Raw genomic sequence first — 18,438 nt, 5'->3', positions numbered from 1 at the left:
CAAGGAATCCATCAGTGACTCACCGAGATGAATCACAACTCTGTGGTGTGGCACATGGCTACCAGGGCAAGGTTATGGGTAAACTTTACATACCGTGCAGTATAGGATGCCTTTCCGTCACACGCACTTCCTTGGATAACCTGAGAAGGCAGTATAAGTATATACTAATGAATATGCAAATTACCTTCCTAATGAGGTAAGTGCCTTGTCCACCAAAGAGCAGGTTATGACTAAGCAAATGTACGTAGCCCTTCAGGGTTCTGTAACTCCTGCAGCCATGTCCCTGTCTCTTGTGGTCACAAATCAGGGCCCACCCCCACACACGGGGTTCACAGGCAGAATACAGAAATTGGCAAACTAGAATTACTAAACTTCAGGCAATAGCACAGTTTGCGTTTAACTGAACTGTGTGGGCTGAGTTCAGTTCCTCACTGAGCCGAGGCACTGAGATGGTACCAGGGCAGGATTTGGCAGCTACCCTGAGACCCCCTTTGGGCTGCTTCCCAGGTCAGCCTGCATGCACATCCTCAGAGCTAAGTCCTTGCTCCCAGCCATTGTAAAATTTAATTTATTTCCAAATTATTTGTGTATAGCTAGACAATGTGTCTTGCAGTTTCTTACTGCCTGGTCACAGCCTTATGCCCTAAACCAAAATAAACACTAGTTAAACACAGAACAGAAAACAGAAGATGAGATCTGGGAGACAGAAGAACCTGGGAATGCAGGTGTAGAAGTAATGGTGTGAGCATGAGAGCTGAAGAAGCCCAACTTCCTATGGATTTGGGTTTTTTTTGTTGGTTGCAGGATCTGAGAAGTTAGTAATACTGATGTAGGTCTTTCTCCTAATGAGGCATGAAGAAAGCCTCTCTCCTGTGGGTCTTTTGGGGTGGAGAAAAGTAAGCATTGTGCTTAAGCTTTTTTCCCCAGCTAAGGCACAGTTAAGGTCTCTCTTCTTCTTATCAGCTATTTTCATGATGCGTTAGAATGCACCTTTGAGAGCGCTTTCCCTCAGCTGAATTTTATCAAAAGTCAGTGGAGTTATGATGAGCATATACACGTGCGTGTGTGGAGAGTGATGATTTAATAAGCCTCACGTCCTTAGGAAATCAGGCTAAAACATGTCTCTCTGAATACAGAGCAATGCTATTGCTGCTGAGACCTTCCACACTTGAAGAAGGGTAGTTAGGATCTAGTTGGCACAGCTGGTTTAGGTGTTCAGCCGCTAACTGGTATTCACTGGTGTCAGTGAATACAAAAGCGCTCTGTGATGGATTCACCAATGGCAGGAGAAGAAACGGTCATTCAGACTGCAAGGGCTAGTCCACCTCGTTCTGGTACTTCTCATCAGCAGGGAACAGGAGGACTATTTCTCAGCCAGTGTGCAATGCCTTGCTGAGATCAGCCAGTGGAGTACCCTGTCTTGAAATAAATGTACAAGTTTCAAGGGAAAATCCCTCTTTTTCCAGAGGATTGGTGAAGAAACAGCAGGATTTCCTGCTGCATAATCTCTCTACTAGGAAATTCACCACTGCAGGATGCCTCATGGTGGTGCAATAGGCAGAGCCTTTTAAGCAAGCTGCAGGGAGCTTATTTAGAAGCGCCTTCCTCCTACAGAAAGCCTCTGTGATATTCTGGTGCAGAACAACAGGTGATCATTGATGTTTTCCCCTTTCACAGACTGGCTAGCATGTGTTCTAGAAGGGCCAACACTGTCTCTTGCATGCAGCAAACCCAAAGTTGCATGTCTGGGAATGGTGGACAGGAGGATTTTAACACTGGGTGTTTTCCCACCCACTGTACCTTATGTGTTTTCTGGGGTTGTGGTGGTGTGTTGTGTCTGATCAGAAATTGGCTCTATGCACCTGCAAGAGTGCTCTACATGAAATCTGTGGATTTGTTTTACTCTTCCAACTAGCTATATGATTGATAAGTCCTTTAAGGTCTTTTTCTCTAGAGAAGAGAAACTTTAATTACATTTTAAACCAGTGGCAGTAAATGCTTTCTTAAATGTGGGTTTTGGAGGACTAAAGGACCACATATTTAAGAACTGCTAACCCGTAAGAGTAACTAGCAGTCAACTCCTTATGCTGAACGTGTGCTTTGAAGTTAAGTCCTTTTGCCTCCCTACAGCAGTTTCAGAGAGTTGCCATTTGCCAAAAGATGGATGAAATGTGTGTTTTGAAATGACAGATACCTCCTGAATGAGAGATACATTAAGCACACAACTTCTCTCCATGGTTCAGAAGGCAGGTCCAGAGGGAACAGATTGGCTGCAGGACTGCTGATCTGAGGTAGAAATATTCCTCAGTTTAATAGCAGGCACACAAAATGTGAGGAATAAATGTTGGCATCCAACAGATGGTAGCTGACATGTTTTTCAGCTGTCACGAGTCTTTTGAAATTCTTCTGTTGTATATGCCAGAGTTTCACCTTTGTGCTGCCAGGATGAATGTAGAAATAACACAGCACTCTATAGGTAAAGAGAATTAAGCTGAACCAACAGAAGAGTATTAGTAAATCTCGAATTAGTACCTGCACCTCAGACATCATGATTGGGATTCACACATTAAATTCACTTAGCGGAATAATTTTCATTGGATCAAGTCTTTAATTGTTGTCTCTAACCTGAGGTAGGAACCAAGTCACTGCAGCATCTATCTCAAGGTCATTTTCTTGACTGTGACATTAAATTGCAACACAAAATATCTTTTGCCTGGTACAGTTGTGGACTGTTTTCTATTGCCTCTGCTTTGAAGTGTCAGCTTTCAGTGAACTCTGCTAACATTTTATTATTACATTGAGGCTGAGGCAGGGAAGAGCAATTAAAGGGTTGACATCTTTGGAATTTTTTTAATAGTATGTGTGTCAAAATACATTTAATAATTTGTAGCTGATGCAAAAGCCCAATTAATGCAAAAACTGTAAGTAGAGTTCATTTCATTTGGGAGCAAATGAACATTTTTAAAATGTATAATAACACAAAGTCGTTGCCTTATTTTAGATATAGGATCTAACTACAACTCCTGTTTCTGAGAATTGAAGTCTAAAGCCAAAATATTCTTTCTGTTCCAGGATACAGCTGGACAAGAAAGATACAGGACCATCACTACAGCCTACTACCGAGGAGCCATGGGCTTTGTCCTCATGTATGATATCACCAGTGAAGACTCCTTCAATGCGGTGCAGGATTGGTAGGAAATACTGTTGTTGGTGGTTTTGTTTGGTTTTTACTCAATTTTCTCCTCACAATTGTTTGTTGAGAACATTAGACATCCCATCCTCCACAGTGCTTTGCTGCACCGCATTCTTTCCTCTTCATCTAAACTCTGGGATGAATAATTTGCTTTTTAAACTCTCCTTAGAAAAAGTTCTGCAGCTTCATTTTAATGAAATAGTCATTATTCAAATTTAGTAGCATACTACAGCAGTTCTTGCTTTTAAAAGTTCTAATTTATTTTAAAGAAACTAATCTTTTAATGCATTATTTGAGCTTACAAGGTTTCTGGCTATGCTGCTAAAACAATCCAGTTTAACAGTGGTTGCTTGAGTCAAACCTCACCTCACTGAAACTCGAATAAGGCTACTTCTTTACAAACTGCCTTAAAAAGTGTTGGTTTTTTTTTTTTAACCTACAAGTGTAGACACATGGAACAGTATTCAATTTGCTGAATTTGAGATAATTAAAAATTTAACTTTACCCATTTAAAACTTGTGAATTTTAAATTAGTTGTAGTTGTAATAAGAGGAAGAGCAAGATCTAGGACACGAAGCAAGCATACTCTTAGGAAGGGGCCCGTCTGTTACCACTGCCTACAGAAAGCTGAACACCTCTGTAAAGCAGTGCTCAGCGTGGAAAGGTGGGATGGGGAGGAAGGGGTTATTTGTTAAATGGGAAGGGTAGGGACTTAGCCCTAAAACTAGCTCTGAAACAGATTCTTAGCTGTTATAAGCTTCTCTGGCTCCACTGAATTCAATACAAATGCAGAAACACCCAAAAATTATTTCTGGACTTTCTAATGACAGAAAGGCAGGAAATATTTTTGGCTTACAGTGAGAAAAGAAAGCACCAGGTCAGTAATGGAATCAAAGCTGCATTGGTACCCAGGCTCCTCTCCCCGAGGAGAGGAAGTGCACACATTTTGGTGTACACTTCTCCTTCGCCACCTAGAAGCTCCCCTTGTAGCTCATGCCACCTGTCTTCTTCCTCAGGAACAAATGTCCCATCTCACCCCACACTTTGATCTGATTTTGGAAGCAGATCTGTGGTCCAGACCTTCTTCCTGCTCTCCTGCCTTCCAGATAAGTACATGTACAGAGCAGGAAGAGTAGAGGTCTTCCCAGAAGAGCCAGAGCACATGTCCTTGCTGTGGTCATGGGCAGTGCCTGCAGCCCACTGGGTGGTAGCTGATGGGAGGTGTTTTCTAAGCAGGGACCCAGCACAGTGCCTGGGGTGAAAGCATCCAACCACTGCTGTGAGGTAGTGGCCACAGGCACAGCATAGGTGAACAGAAGGCTGGACCCTGTTGCTGGAGCTCATGCTCTGACATAGCATTCTCTCAAAGGGACACCAGACTTTGTGTAGGAAATACAGGGCTCGGGGAGGCAGGGGAAAGGCTGTGTTTGTCTGCAGAAATAGTACCCCTGTGGATCCTCTCCAATGTCTTGCAGTCATTTCTACTTGTTACCGTGTTGCTGTATACTGCAGATGGGATTGGTCTGTGGGCAAAGAAAGGCAGTGCAATCTCCCAAGTCTGACTGATTTGCAATGATCCCAGTGACCTACCGGGAGCAAGTGACATATGCTGGCTATAGCACTGGCTCTTAGCATCTGCCTCAGTCTGTTTTTTTTTGCTGAACACCTGTTCTATATCCCCTAATTTAGGTTGTAACTCAAAAGCCACAACAAGTGTGGTTTGTTCTTTCTAGTAATTTGGCCTTTTTCCAAGGCTGTCCATTATTTCTTCTTGCTGTCACTGAAGCAGTTGGTCTCAATCATCACATCTAAAGATATAGTCTCCTTTTTCACTCCATCTCCAGTATTGTGACACCATGTTGCAGAAAGTGAACTGCAGCACCTTCCCTGAGTTGTCCTTCAGCAGCTACTGATCGAGGAATTAAATTTTTTCCTTGCTAGAAACACAAAGCCAAAGGCCTTGCAAAGCCAGGCCGTGTCTCCATGTGGCACACCCTCCACCAAGATCAGATGAATCTGTTTCTCCAAATGTCTGCGCAGGGTTTTCCTGTGGGAGTGCAGGCATGTGAGCTAGGGCAGTATCTTTCACTACACTATACTTTCAGCTTGGTTCCCTGATGAAACAAGGTATATATGACCAGTTCATCTATCTATCTGTCTGTCTGTTGGTTCCTGTCTAGTAAGTTTTACTTATCAGTCTTAACTTTTAGCCAAAAAATACCAAATCTTAGTCTATGAGCTGCTACTATTTTAAAGTTTACAAAGGTGAAGTTTAACCTGAAGCTTTGTATTGGAGATGGTCTAACATCTGTTCCGTCAAAGGCAATGGTGCAGGAATGTAAGAATTAGGCAAGGTTAACTTTGTGTATTTGACGTCATATCTTCCTCTGCCACCAGGGCCTCATGAATAGAGGCGAACCATCACGGCTGGTTTTTTCTCTGTATGTCAGGAATCTTTCCAACCATCAGTGTTTAAGTTTCTGAGCCCGAATAGTGTAGTGTGGCAGATAAAATCGGCCTGTCGTAGCCTGTTTTCCTTTCTGGAGCCTGTCGAGAGGAGACGAGGACTGAGGCAAAGCCACCATCGCTGAACCAGCAGAGTCCTCTAGCGGCGATGCAGCTAAGTTGCAGAATTGCTTTCTAAACTTCCAAAGGGACGAGAAATGGAAAGAAAAGCTTTTCTGGTGCTGGTGCTGCTGGCACCTGGTGCTGCCTCTGCCAGTTGCTAGCATAGCAAGTAGGTAGGATTTTTTGGGTTTGTTTGGGGTTTTGTTTGCTGAATGATATGCTTCAAAAAAACATTATCTGGTCTTCAGTCAGGTATTGTACTCTCTGTGGAAAATTAAGGTGGCTGGTACTTTAGCTCCTTTAGCTCAGAGTTGTTATCTCCATCAGCCTAGTCCCTTCTTCAGATCACATGCAAGACAGCAGCAGCATGCCTAATGATAAAAACAGAGTCTTACCAGTCCTGCAGTGCTTCTGTTCGGTGCTGGAGAGAGGATGGAGTGGCAGCAACTGGGAAGCTGCACAGGCTGCAAAGTCATCAGCATGCCTCTGCTGCTCAGCCCTGCTGTGGCTTGTCCATCGCATGTGGACAGGACAGCTTTCCAGCACTGCCTGTGGTGCCAAAGAAGAGCCTCTGTAAGAGTGAAAGGGCTAGAGCCAGGAGGTTTGGGATGTAAGACTGTCTGATGGGAGGACACCTCTCCTCCACTGTTACCCTCAGCGGTGTTGCTCCTAGATTCCCAGGAAATGGCAAAGTTACAAGCTGCTTTTCACTTTGTAAGGAAGGTTTGTGGCCTGATACATGACTTGCCTCTCTGCTCACAGAGGTTTAGTTGAGGCTACAACAAACCACGCCAGTTTGGAGACCATATTTCAACCGTCACTAAAATTAAATGGGACATCCACCTAGAATATATGCAAAAGCTAACACTTGAGCTCATCCCAGATCTTCTTAAATCCTGCAAGTTTCCAGAAATTACAGTAATTAATCCTACAAATCCTTTCTCTCTTTTAAGTGCCCTGCTATCCTAGCTGGATAGTGATGCATTTTCCAGTGTCCAGCTACACAGTAAATAAAGAATAGTGTTACATTGAATATTTTGTTCTAAATGCAGCACGATGCAACAGATCAGTCGACCTTTTATGCATTGGGCATAAATCAGCAGTGCTCAGTTAATGTAAATGAAATCCAGTAAAGAACCTGGTAACCTTCCCAGTTATTTCTAAAATAGAATGTGTGGATGGAATTTGAATGTTTCTCTGGCATAAAAAGATGAGTAAGTCATCTGCCACATGATCTTGGGACTGCGTTCATAAACCAAATACAATAAGGCTTAGGAGAATACCTCAGGAAAATCATCCGCAAATGCAATATGAAGTGATGCCCTTCCACTACCTTTTGGCTGCTTTCCATCCCAGTCCATTCTAATGGGCTGGTAAGAATTTCCCACCTGAACCTAATTCCGGGGCCTTAAAATAGTAGCCCTTCACAGAACCTTGGAATAGGTCAAGTTGTGTACAGTGGTCATTACGTATTTTACAGCAGGACATTCTCCAGTCTAAAGCTTGCTCCTTCTTGCTGGTGCCCTGCCTAGAGCTGTTTAGCGATTCAGGTTTTTCAAGATGCTGTGTAAGCAAGTTGTCAACATGAATCTCAGCCCTTCTCACTGCTCTTTCTTATACCGTCTCTTCCTGCAGAGTTCCCTACAGAAAACAGCCAAAAGCATGAACAAACAGCTGAACCAGAGACCTAGCACTGCAAGTAAGCTCTTGCCCATGACAAACTCTTCCCTTCTGTTGAGCTCATAGGGGTGTGCACAGATCTCAAATTTCATCTTCACAGTTACTCAGAAATTATGGTAAGGTGGCCTTGTGCAAAGTCAGCTCTCCGTCAGAGAGGTCTTTTCGCTTCCAGACCTTTCCAGCATCTTAGAGCTTATACCCCCCGTTAGCTGGGAAATTGCTGTAGCAGGTTGTGCTCACTAAGCCTTATTACTCCCCACGCCTTTTCATGAAGCTCCAACACCTGCTCTAAAAGTGCCTTCCATGTTTGTGAGGTGCGATTTACCTCCTGTCTCTGGCTCATTGACATGTGACTGGTTTAACAGCCTCCTGACCTGGCCTCACCTGCCCTCGAGGGAAACAGGAATATCTCTACCAGTCTGCCATACGATTTCTTCCCGGAATGGTCTTTTTACCACACCCTCCCTATGGGTGACTGTCCTAAAGAGAGTTCTGGTTTGCTTTGTGTCACTCCAGAAATACTTCTCCTAAACAAAGTAAAGGCGGTTTTTCTTCTGAATGATCATGGCTGTAATCAGCTATTTAGAGAAGCTCTCAAGGTATTATATGAATGTGAGGTACAGTCTCTCCTTCATTCACATGAATCACTCTAATTAATGGTAGTTATCTTTTAGCTGAGAAAGAGTAAGATACACAATTGAAATGCACCGGGGAATATCTAAGACATGACCTGTTCTCTTGTTCCTTCACTGGGAAAGGTACAGCAGATTGTCTGGGAAGCCTTAAAAGATTAAGGCTGCGTGGTTTCCCTTACTGCAGCGTGGCGAGAGTGCAGTCAGGTTATTTTAGAAGAAAAAGCAAAAGCAAACACTGATTTTACCTGATATTTGAAAATAACTAATACTTTTGTTTGAATGGTAAGATGTCTTTCCTGTAGAAAGTGAAAGGGTTAAATGAGCTTTCATGGCTTTCAGCTCACTTTCTAGATTATTTTAGTAGGCTCCTTTGACAGTTATTTGACATTGGCTTGATAGTTTTGTGTATGGTGAAATCAGTGGTTTATACCTCATTTGAAACTGTACTGAAACTAGAATAAACTCAGTATTTGATATTATAAAGTAAGTAGAAAATATTAAGGGAACTCTGCTTTGGATGATCTGGGCAATTTCATAGAAGAGAAGAAAAAAATTGGTTAAATTTAACTTAGATTTAAGAGACAGCTGAGTTTACAAATCTTCAGCTTTATTTATCTTTAAGGCTGATCTCCGAATTAGGCTGTTGATATATCCATGTAACTGTGAACCTAAGACTATTTTTCTTCTAAGCGTGAAGCATAAAAACCATGCTGTATTGTTAATTTGGGGAATTTGGCACAAATAAGGCACAACATTAATGTGTCACAGAAATATATTTTCCCCAGTATGTATATTGGACTGCGCTGATAGAGGTTGAAACATCTCAACTGAACAAGCCTTATTTATTTATTCACCTTTCTAAAAGCTTCTGGAAATTTCCCGCCTTTCTTTTTGTATGACAGTCAAGGCTGCTTTTAGATATTCTTCTTCATAACTTCATTTATTTTTTATTCCTGTAAGTGTAAACGTCAGTGTTCTTGTGAGAGACGTTTTTCACTAACCTGTACAAAACAAGAAGGATGAGTTTGTGGGAGATCCTTCATACTTTTATCTTCTTTTTAATGTTCTAAGCAATTCTGTTCAAATAGTTAAGATTTGGCACTGTGTCCCCATATGACACCCCAGAGTCTGAAATTAATCCAGAGAGAGGACTGGGAGTTGGAAGAGAAGCCTGGTTATAGGTGTTTTAAATTGAACCTGGAGAGACTTTCTTTCCTCTGTTGCCTATGGGGGGAGGCTGGGGAGATTTGATTTCTGAGATCATGCCTGTGATGAGCCTTGAGAAACCCCAGAGTAAACTCATCACAGACTCATATTAGCTCTCGCAGAGCTTGCCTACATGGAAGCAGTCAGAAGGGTGGAAGCGGAGGAGCCAAAATCTGGATTGGAGTGAGTGCCTTTCCAGGAGGACACTAAGAACAGCAAGAAGTTTCACTGCACAAAGTCCCTGAGTATTTTTGTGTGTTGGAGTACAGGTCTGGGCTAGTGCAGAGGGCTTGGCTTAGGTTTATGTTTTTGAGAACAATCCAAACAGGCTGCTGCTTAAAGGCAAGTTGCACACTGAAATGACCCCCTTTTTCATAGATATCTGTGGAGTAACATGATTGGCTGCTTTCCACAGAAAAGGTAAGCAACTCTAATTAAAAATTATCAGCAGCAGATCAGAGCTGGAGGCTGCTGCTAGTTCAAAAGAGAAGAAATCAAGTGGCTTATTGTTAAGGGAGTTCAAGCAATCTAAACAGAAGTAAAAATCTGAGGGGAATCATGGTTCTGGGAACGGGCAGGTTTGCCTGAAAACTGTAGTGTCTGGTATGGATGGTTGGTGAGTAAGAACAAAGAGTGGGAAGGTGAGTTAGGGACTGGAGGGAGGGGTGGAGAAGGGAAGGAGTGTATCGCTTTGGGCAGAGCAGCCTAATTACCTTTAGGAAGGAGAGAGTCTTAGAAGACAGAGCTCGCTTGGTGAAGACAAAATAGGTTGCACCAGTCTGAAAAAATGGTTGAAAATGAATGCTACCAAGCTAATGCTGTTGTTCTGCTGCTGGCCTGTGCACCTCATCGAGGGTGGTGGGAAAGGATCGGTCCATCAGGATAAATAGGAAAAAAAAATCATCTATTTTGTCATAGGAAAACTATAAAAAGGCCAAATATAAGGTCAGGCTCCTTGGATCCACAGCTAGCTCCACTCCAGTTTCAGCACATGATCCACAGAGAGCTTTAGTGGCTCTAAGTTCATCCCAGTGCTCCTGCATAAGCTCCCAAGCACTTGATCCCCATGTCACTGAAGTTAGCATTTCTCTGATACTTGCTGTCTGTCATTGCATCTGCTCTTTGCTGCCCTAGGTATCACATAATCCTGCTGGGTTCAAATAGTAGCTCAGGTTATTGATCCCATTTCTTCCCACTTCAGTACATTTCTATTTCTCTTTAGCAACTGCTCCCATTTTTCAGTGTGATTTTCAGTCTCCATGAACCAGTTTTCCTGTTCAAGCAAAGATGACTTGATGCTTCCGTTTGACTCTCGAAACATGTTCTTATGGGGTTAATGAAACTCTGAAGCAAATCAGCATCTTTTTTTGTCTGCTCTGAATTATTGTTGTTAATGTATTTTACAAGAAGTTGTAAATCTAGCGTGTATCTGTTGTGTGGCTTTCTCTGTAGGGACAATATCTTTAAGAGGTGTAGCTGACTGTCGTTCCTCTGACAGATTACAGCTGAAGAATAAGATTTAAAGAATTCTTTTATGTTCCTAGACTTCAGAAATTATTCAGTTCAGCTTCTTGTCTGGATCTCATGATCTTTAAAGCATTTGCAAATTCTTAACAAGAAACTTTATGCTCACACAAAGTTAAGGAGTAGTAAAATAAGATGGTGCTATAAATTCCACAGTCTGCATTCTTGCTTTATCTGTGAGTTTGGACATTTGTCTTTTAACCACATACAGCCTTGAGATGTCGGTGTTGTCATTAATGGTACTTGTTTTCATACGTAACATACAATTCTATTTTGGCATGTCTGATGGAAGGTAACCGTCTTTTTTGATCTGCTGTAGGGCGACGCAAATCAAGACTTACTCCTGGGACAATGCGCAAGTGATCCTGGTTGGAAACAAATGTGACATGGAGGATGAAAGAATTGTTCCTATGGAGAAGGGGAAACATCTGGCGGATCAGCTAGGTACACGTCAAAGCTTTTCTTTCTACTCTTTTTCCTCTGCCTCTTTATACTGTGTTCCTTTTAATTGGTACGATAAAAAGTCCTTCCAGCAGTAATACTTTAATAATGGTATTGCAACTAAGAAACGTAATGTATTCTAGGTCTGTATTAGTGCTGAATACTACCTTCTTGTAGTGTTGCTGTAACTGTAAAGGTAATATCTAAGGATGTAAGGAACATCAAGTTTGTCTGGAGAGAACAGCTTTTCTTAGCTCAGTGGAATGAAAAGGTAAAAGGTTTTCATAAACACAATTCTGTCTCCAGTTCTGTAAGTACCATGTAATCATTTTCATAATGCAAATGTTGATTTTTGTAGAATAATTTTTTTTAACTAAACAATGAAAAAAGAAGTTTATACTTCTTCTACAACTGTAGAGTTGAGTAAAATATATTTTTAAAATGTACCAGGCTTCTCTGTCCTGGTAGGGAAATGACATCGTGTTATTGATATGGGATGGAAAAAGCAAAACAATTCCATTGAGAGGAAGCTGGCATTGCAATGAAAATTTTAGGATTAACAGCAAAATAAACTCATTCTAATTTACCATTTATTTCTCATTTTTCATTCTATTTTATCGCACATATGATCTTATAAATATGGAAGCAAGGCTTCTGTGTTAGAATTTAACTCTACTGTCATCTTTTAAATAATTCATAGTGGCAAGTAAATCCTGTTAAGATTTAATTCAGTTAACAGTGGACACCCTTACATGGGAGAACTGTAAATACTTGTTTAGCTTGTAAGAGTAGAGATTCTTACCAGACCCAAAGGAATCACCATCATCTCCAACTTAGAAAATTCTGAGTTATTAATCCTAAATTCTCCAGCACTAATTGGAGAGTACATCACATATTGTTAAACTGGGGGTACTGGAGTTCCAGTACACACTGTATATATTGTTGCAGTTTAAAGTGTGACCTTAATCAAATTGCCGGTTATGGTTAATACTTATGCTATTATGCGATCTTAGATTGCAAGTATTTAGTAGTTGGGGGGGGTTGTTATTGTCGGTTTGTTTTTTTTATTTTAATGAAGGGAGGGTGCAGAAACTCTGCTCACAGATGAGTATAAAGTATGGCTCTGATAGGGCCCTGTGTGATATAAACAAATAGATGGTCACTGTTCTAAAGAGTTAAGAGCAATAAAATTATTCTTTTCATGTTTCACATGCAAAAAAAAATAAGCATGTAAAAAAGAGCCCATAACTGATCTTGCAAACTAACCACGTCTGTGTTTGCTGTGCTAGTCCTACATGTAAGGAATTCTTACGATAATGATAATGATGGGATATTAGGGGGTTTAGTTTGGTATTTGTTTATGATGGCAATGCCATGATGGCAACGCTCCAGTCATGAGTGGAACCCCTTTGTGCCTAGCCTATGTAGAATTTATCTTTTTTACACATCAGAATTTAATTTGCTTTTGAAAACACGAATGTGAATAAACTCAGTTTCTGGATTGCAGGATCTTAAAGCCATTGTGAATGCTGTGTGCCCTTGCATTTTGCAAGAGTAATTTTACTGTTAGTCATTGAAAATTTGTCCGGAACAATGTAACAGCAAATAGAGTGTTTTACTGGAACTCCCACTCCTATTTGGTCTTCTAATGGTTTGTCTCCCCCCAGAATTCATCTTCCTGGGAAAATGATGTGTGTTTAAATACAAACTTGGCATCTAGAATCTGAATCCTTTACGAATGGGACACTTCAAAACACATAAGCACACTGAGTTACCGTAGCAACTGACTCCATCAGTAGGAAACTGTTCTGCTGAAGAATCCCCAGTTCTGCTCCTGACCTGTCCTCGCACTTGTCCAGCTCTCCCTGGAGAAACATGCCCCAGCGCAGAGCAAAACAATACTGAACCTCTGGAAAGTGTCATCCCAGTCCTCCTCTCTTATAGCCTTCCAAAATACTACATGCTCTTTTTAATAGGGCTGAAAAATATATCTTGTTTTGTATAAGTTGGTTTTGCCCTATATTAACTGTGCTAATGTGTACAGCGTTACCTGACGTTACTTTGTGCATTAGGTGCTAGGAAGCTCTGTAATTGACTATTGACTGCTTAAACTGCTATCTTGCATCATAATGATTCACAGAAAGGTGGTCCTTTCGCGTGTTTAAGTTTGTATAGGGATATTAACATCATTGAAATAATTTCCTGATCAGATTAAGAAATTGTTAGTGGCTCAAATGTGAACAAACCAAAACTGATCCAGCCACAGCAGAAGTTAAACCAATGTTGGACTGACAAACACCCAAGTTCAACTCTGATTTCTTGTGCTTACTGCAAAATAAACTTTCTGTGGTGCTTGAGCTCTCACTGTTGGCAATATAATAACTTGGTAGAACAGAAGCTACAGGCATTGTAAGTGATAGTTGACTTTTGAGGCTCCTGGGGCTAGAAAAATAAAGAAAGGCTTCACAGTTCAGCACATTTCTGCTGGCTGAGGCAGGGTTCAGAGTCATCTGTGAGAAGGCTGGTTCTTGTGCAGCACGGGAGGCAGCCGCAGTGGGAGGCAGTATGAATAGCTGTCTGTGCCATGCCCACCTTGGCGTAACTCCAGCCTTGCTGATATTCTTCCTTTCTTTTTTTAACCAAAGTGTCAGTGCTTGAGACTCTGTACGCATCACCGCAGCTAGGAGCTGGCAAATGGACACTGAAATTACTCTGTAGGAGGCACTCGACTTTATTTGTAATTCAGCGGCGCTGAACAGCCCTTGTCGGGTGCTCTGTCGACACGTGCTCTACAAGTACCCATCACCCTGAAGAGCTTTCAGTCTAATCAGACAAAGAAAGGGAAAAACAGGACCAAAATCGTGGAGTGTTCTGCTTAGCAGTGCAGAAGTTGGTCAGCAGAAGAAATACAACCATGATCTTGCTTCTCTTTCTAGTCTCTCTCTTGCCAGACAGCAGTAGTGGTTCATAGCATAAGCCTGACTCTGTTATGCAGGGGTGTGTGGAGCCCAGGAAGGCCCCTCTGTACATCACCAGTTAGCGGCACTGGGAGAACTCGTCTCCCTTGCCCTGAGTTTATTCAGATCTGTGTCATCTGCAGCTGTGTTTACCAGGGTGATGGTAAGGATCCTTTTATCCCTTTGACTCTCGTGCTTGATAAATTTTAGAATTATTTTTGCTAATCGTTCTGAGATTGCAGGAATAAGCTGAGCTTAAAAGTTGTCTAATGTCTTGTTTTCTAAAGGTGAATTCTGAAAAAATTGGTTAATGTTTTAAAAACCATCTTTTTTTTCTCATAAGTCTCTACCGATTTCCTTTTTCACTCTTTCTCACAGGTTTTGACTATTTTGAAGCTAGTGCCAAAGAAAACATCAACGTGAGGCAGGTGTTTGAGCGTCTCGTGGATATAATCTGTGAAAAGATGTCGGAGAGTATAGAATCAGACCCTTCCAGGGGCGCTTCGGGAAGGAGCATGCGACTCACAGACAACCCACCCCCTTCGCAGCAGAACTGCTCATGCTAGTGACCTTTCTCGCTCAAAAACGTCCTTCTCCTTTCCTCACTAAATGTAATCTTTTCATTTGTGGTGGTGCATTATCATGTAGTCCAAAGGCAGAAATCTCTGTCGTAGGAAACTGGTATGTTTGTTTAATGTGCTGGAGTGTTAATATTATATATTTATTCTCATCCAGTAACTCGAAAAACAAAATTCTGAATAGATATTGTAAGCACACCTAGTGTTAATGTGAGTTACATTGAAGGAATTGTATAGTGTCGCAGATGTTATTTCCACAGAGAATGTTGCATTTTTAATTATAAATTCCTTTACTGCAGAAAGAGGTTTTTTTTTTTTCAAGAACAGCAGGAAACATAAAAACCAATTAGAAGGGACAGGGTCCAAAAGAAAATGGGAGGAAAAAAATCTTACAAAGCAAGAATATACTTTTTTTTTAATGTTAAAAAAAAAAAATCAAGTCCCCAGATATTTTGAGTCGTCGTTGCTGTTCTCTAGATGTGGACCTCACTTTTTCTGTATGATGAAGCAGAAAGGAGAGCATTTCTGTCTGGCATGTTGAGGTCCCCCAGAGAGGGAAGAGGAAGGGGGATGGATTTCGTGTCAAGCCTCTAAACAGAGGAATAGCACATGGAGGGAATCAAAGCTGCCAGGCAGGGGAGGAGGCGGCAAAGGCCTTGCAGCCATACCTGCTCTTGGCTGGTGCTGAGTGAAAGAGCAAGAGCCCTCCCAGGGGCCGCCCTGTCCGGCAGCCTTCTCCACAGCCACCAGTAACGGTTTGCAGAGTGCTGGGGTTGTTGCTGTGTTCAGAACCTCACTATGCCCAGTCGTTTGTTTCTAGAAGCCCAGGAGCCGTCCTGCAGCTCTCCCCCTGTATCCTGTAGTTTTACTTCTCTAGGTGTGGATCTGCTCTAATCAACTGCTCGATGGTGGGTTTGTTGCAGGACGAAGGACAGGAAGAATTGGCTGCTGCATGCTTAGTTGGAGGCAAAATCTGGCATGTAAGACTTGTGACAGCACTGTCTGAGAAAGATAAAAATACCAGGAGCCAAACTGTGAGTGTTGGCAGTTATTAGTGCCAATATTACTAGATTTTTTTCTGCATTTTGTCGTTGATTTATTTTTTCTAACTTTGTCCTAGATGGGTGCGTGTGTGGGAATAGTTTTCCTGGTTTCAGATTCAACCCCAAAATATGATTTTAAAGAAGGGAGATTAATAAAACTGCAACTAAAAAGTGGTAAAGACGCCCTGTTAGAGTTACTCTATGGATGTTCTGTTGCATCATTCCTTGGAGGGAAGAGCAATTTTTAATACTTAACATCTGAAATATTCTACCAGCATCTCTAAAATTACAAAACTACATCTGTGCATAGAAGTCTGCGGGCAGTAGCCACACGCAGAGCTTGTGTTACTCTGAAATACACGGAGGAACCGCTTCTGTGAGCCTGTGACGTGACTGACACTAAGCGAATGCCTTTATGATCACACACTTGTTTGTGCATCCCAGCTCCCAATAGTGATTGCAAATCGTGTTTTTTAAACGTAAGTTAGGTGGGTACAGAGAATTTGCTGTCGTAAGATGAAAATTCTGGGAAGTTTAATGGCTTTACCTTAGGCCTGTGAACTCCTCTGACCAAGGAGGCTTTCTGATGTCAGAAACTGGAGTCGAGTATCTGCCCACTGCACTGTTAATTCCCGGATCGTGACAGTGGCGACTGCTTTTGTAATTTTGTTCTGTTATGTTGCAAAGTGTAATAGTTCTAAGAAAAAGCACAATATTCTGGAGAAAAACACAGCTACTTTGATGTAGTTTGAGCTCATTGTGCTAAAAGTTTGATCCCATTGTTTGTCTGTACGCTGCTTTCACAAATCTTCACTGTGACGTGTTTGGGTGTGCGTGATCTAGTGCTGAAATTGCGGTTTGTGCAGTGCTAGGAATGTGGTTATTGTATCCAAAGCCCCGAAACTGCAAAATAAAGAGAAATGCAGTCACTGGGTGTGGCCAGAGAGCTTGTGTGAGCTGCGTTATTGGCGTTAGACAACCACGTGCGTGTGTGAAGAAGGTTGCTTTTTAATGCTTTTAAATCCATCAAACTACGTCGATCTTTTCTGACAGAGTTGATGATCCTCGAGCCCAGCAATCAGGAACCACTGTGTAGATTTAAAACAGAGTGAAGAAAGGGATTATTTGGCCAGTAAATATGCAATGCGGGGCTCAAATTATAGCAGAAGCAGGTTTTAGGGCAACTTGTGTAACTAGCAAAAAGAAGTAAAAACTTCCACAGCAGGAGCGATGCTTTTGAGCTGTGCAGGTACACTGGCGTACCTCAGTGCAAATAATGATTTTTCAGCTCAGCGACTCAGTGGTAAAAGAAAAGAGATTCAGCAGAAATGGATTTTCAATTCCTTTGTTTTACTTACTTTTTTTTTCCCCTCCCCTGGCAAAAGGACCTTTCTCTTTTCTTCCCAATATATAATTGTGTTTCAGTCAAGTCAGAGGTTTTGTTGTGGTTTTTTTTTTTTTTTTAAGACAAATACACTTCAGGCCCTTCAAGCTGGGATAAGCAGAACTGGTTTTTACAGGACAAAGCAGCAAGCAGCCACGCAGCAGTATAGTCCAAAGAACTGGTAAAGACACTTATGGATTCTATCCTGCCCTATACATGGAGAAAGGTAGTATTTGGTGCAGAAATCCTGCAGAGTTTATTTCAAATAAGGAATTTTCTCTGTGGCTTGTACAGTAGAGCACTGTGTGTGCACTTCTCCAGTAAAAGCCATACAGGAGGCTCTGGGTTAGAGATGGGTCTTGGCTTCCATCTTGTGGAGAAAATCGGCACTGAAGGAGGCACCGAGCCTAAAGGATCTTCCTAGACACCCCGTCTAAGTTATCGTCCCTGTACCTCAGACAGCCCCCTCCTTTGTATTAGCCTCTGATCCCTTCACGTTGCTTTCACCCTCTCCTTTGCAGCCAACGCAGACCGGCGCACAGGCACAAAGTAACTACCGCCACCGGTATTACAGGAAGAGCAGAAAACTGAACCAATGTGGAACAACGCAGAGGGAATGTGACAAATAAAACAGCAAGCTTCCTTCTGGAAATGGCAGCTTCAAAGAAGGCTTAAGACAACAGGAAAAGCAACGTTACAGTTCTCAAGCCTTGAAATTGCTCCGTCAGCACTGCTGTTTCATCGGGGAAAAGGTACATTCACCACTGGAAAATGCTGAGACCTGCCGAACTGCAAAGACCCGGCTGCATCAAGAGTCAGTAAATTCAGCCTTTTCTGTTAAACAGTCATGAGTACAAACTTCAAGCTATGAAGGATACTATCGGGGAAGAAAACAATCTTAACACTCAGCAGTGGGCAGCACCCACGTACTGCATCTCTCACGGCCTGGCGGTGCTGCTGGTTGAAAAGAAGCAGCAAACTTAAGCGTTGCAAACCACCCCCTGACGTCTAGAGCAACTGCAGCGCGGCAGCCTGCACCCTAAGAACAGGCGCGTTTCTGTAGAGGGACGCGGCGCGGTCAGCCCTGGCCTTTCCCAACGACCGCCCCGGGAGGCCGAGCACTGCCACCCCCTTTTTCCGCGCCAAGTGTCAGTGTCGAGTTCAGCGCGCTCGGCTCGACCCGCTGGCTGGATTTCAGCGCCGGTCCCGGCGGTGCTCGCTGCCAGCCG

The 18,438-nt window shown here is 42.3% G+C and overlaps 1 protein-coding gene across 1 annotated transcript; it reads left to right on the top strand.

The window, feature by feature from the left end:
* Positions 1 to 3,077: 3,077 nt before the first annotated feature.
* LOC104488529 (ras-related protein Rab-3B-like) lies at positions 3,078 to 15,031 on the top strand. Its single transcript, XM_010144882.1, has 3 exons — positions 3,078 to 3,191; positions 11,126 to 11,250; positions 14,583 to 15,031. The coding sequence occupies exons 1-3, from the start codon at positions 3,130 to 3,132 to the stop codon at positions 14,768 to 14,770; spliced, it is 375 nt and encodes a 124-aa protein (XP_010143184.1). The 5' UTR covers positions 3,078 to 3,129; the 3' UTR covers positions 14,771 to 15,031.
* Positions 15,032 to 18,438: the final 3,407 nt, after the last annotated feature.

This window comes from Buceros rhinoceros, unplaced genomic scaffold, assembly GCF_000710305.1.
Source record: "Buceros rhinoceros silvestris isolate BGI_N320 unplaced genomic scaffold, ASM71030v1 scaffold19380, whole genome shotgun sequence".
Taxonomy (NCBI): Eukaryota; Metazoa; Chordata; class Aves; order Bucerotiformes; family Bucerotidae; genus Buceros; species Buceros rhinoceros.
Note: the sequence above shows the minus strand (reverse complement) of the source record. Positions and strands in the feature narration are given on the sequence as shown.

What these genes read in the sequence shown, in the direction of transcription:
- LOC104488529 (XM_010144882.1), top strand. Translation starts at nt 3,130, where the DNA reads ATGGGCTTTGTCCTCATGTATGATATCACCAGTGAAGACTCCTTCAAT. An exon ending in TTCAATGCGGTGCAGGATTG is followed by an intron (nt 3,192 to 11,125) that starts GTAGGAAATACT and finishes GATCTGCTGTAG; the next exon opens with GGCGACGCAAATCAAGACTT. An exon ending in ACATCTGGCGGATCAGCTAG is followed by an intron (nt 11,251 to 14,582) that starts GTACACGTCAAA and finishes TCTTTCTCACAG; the next exon opens with GTTTTGACTATTTTGAAGCT.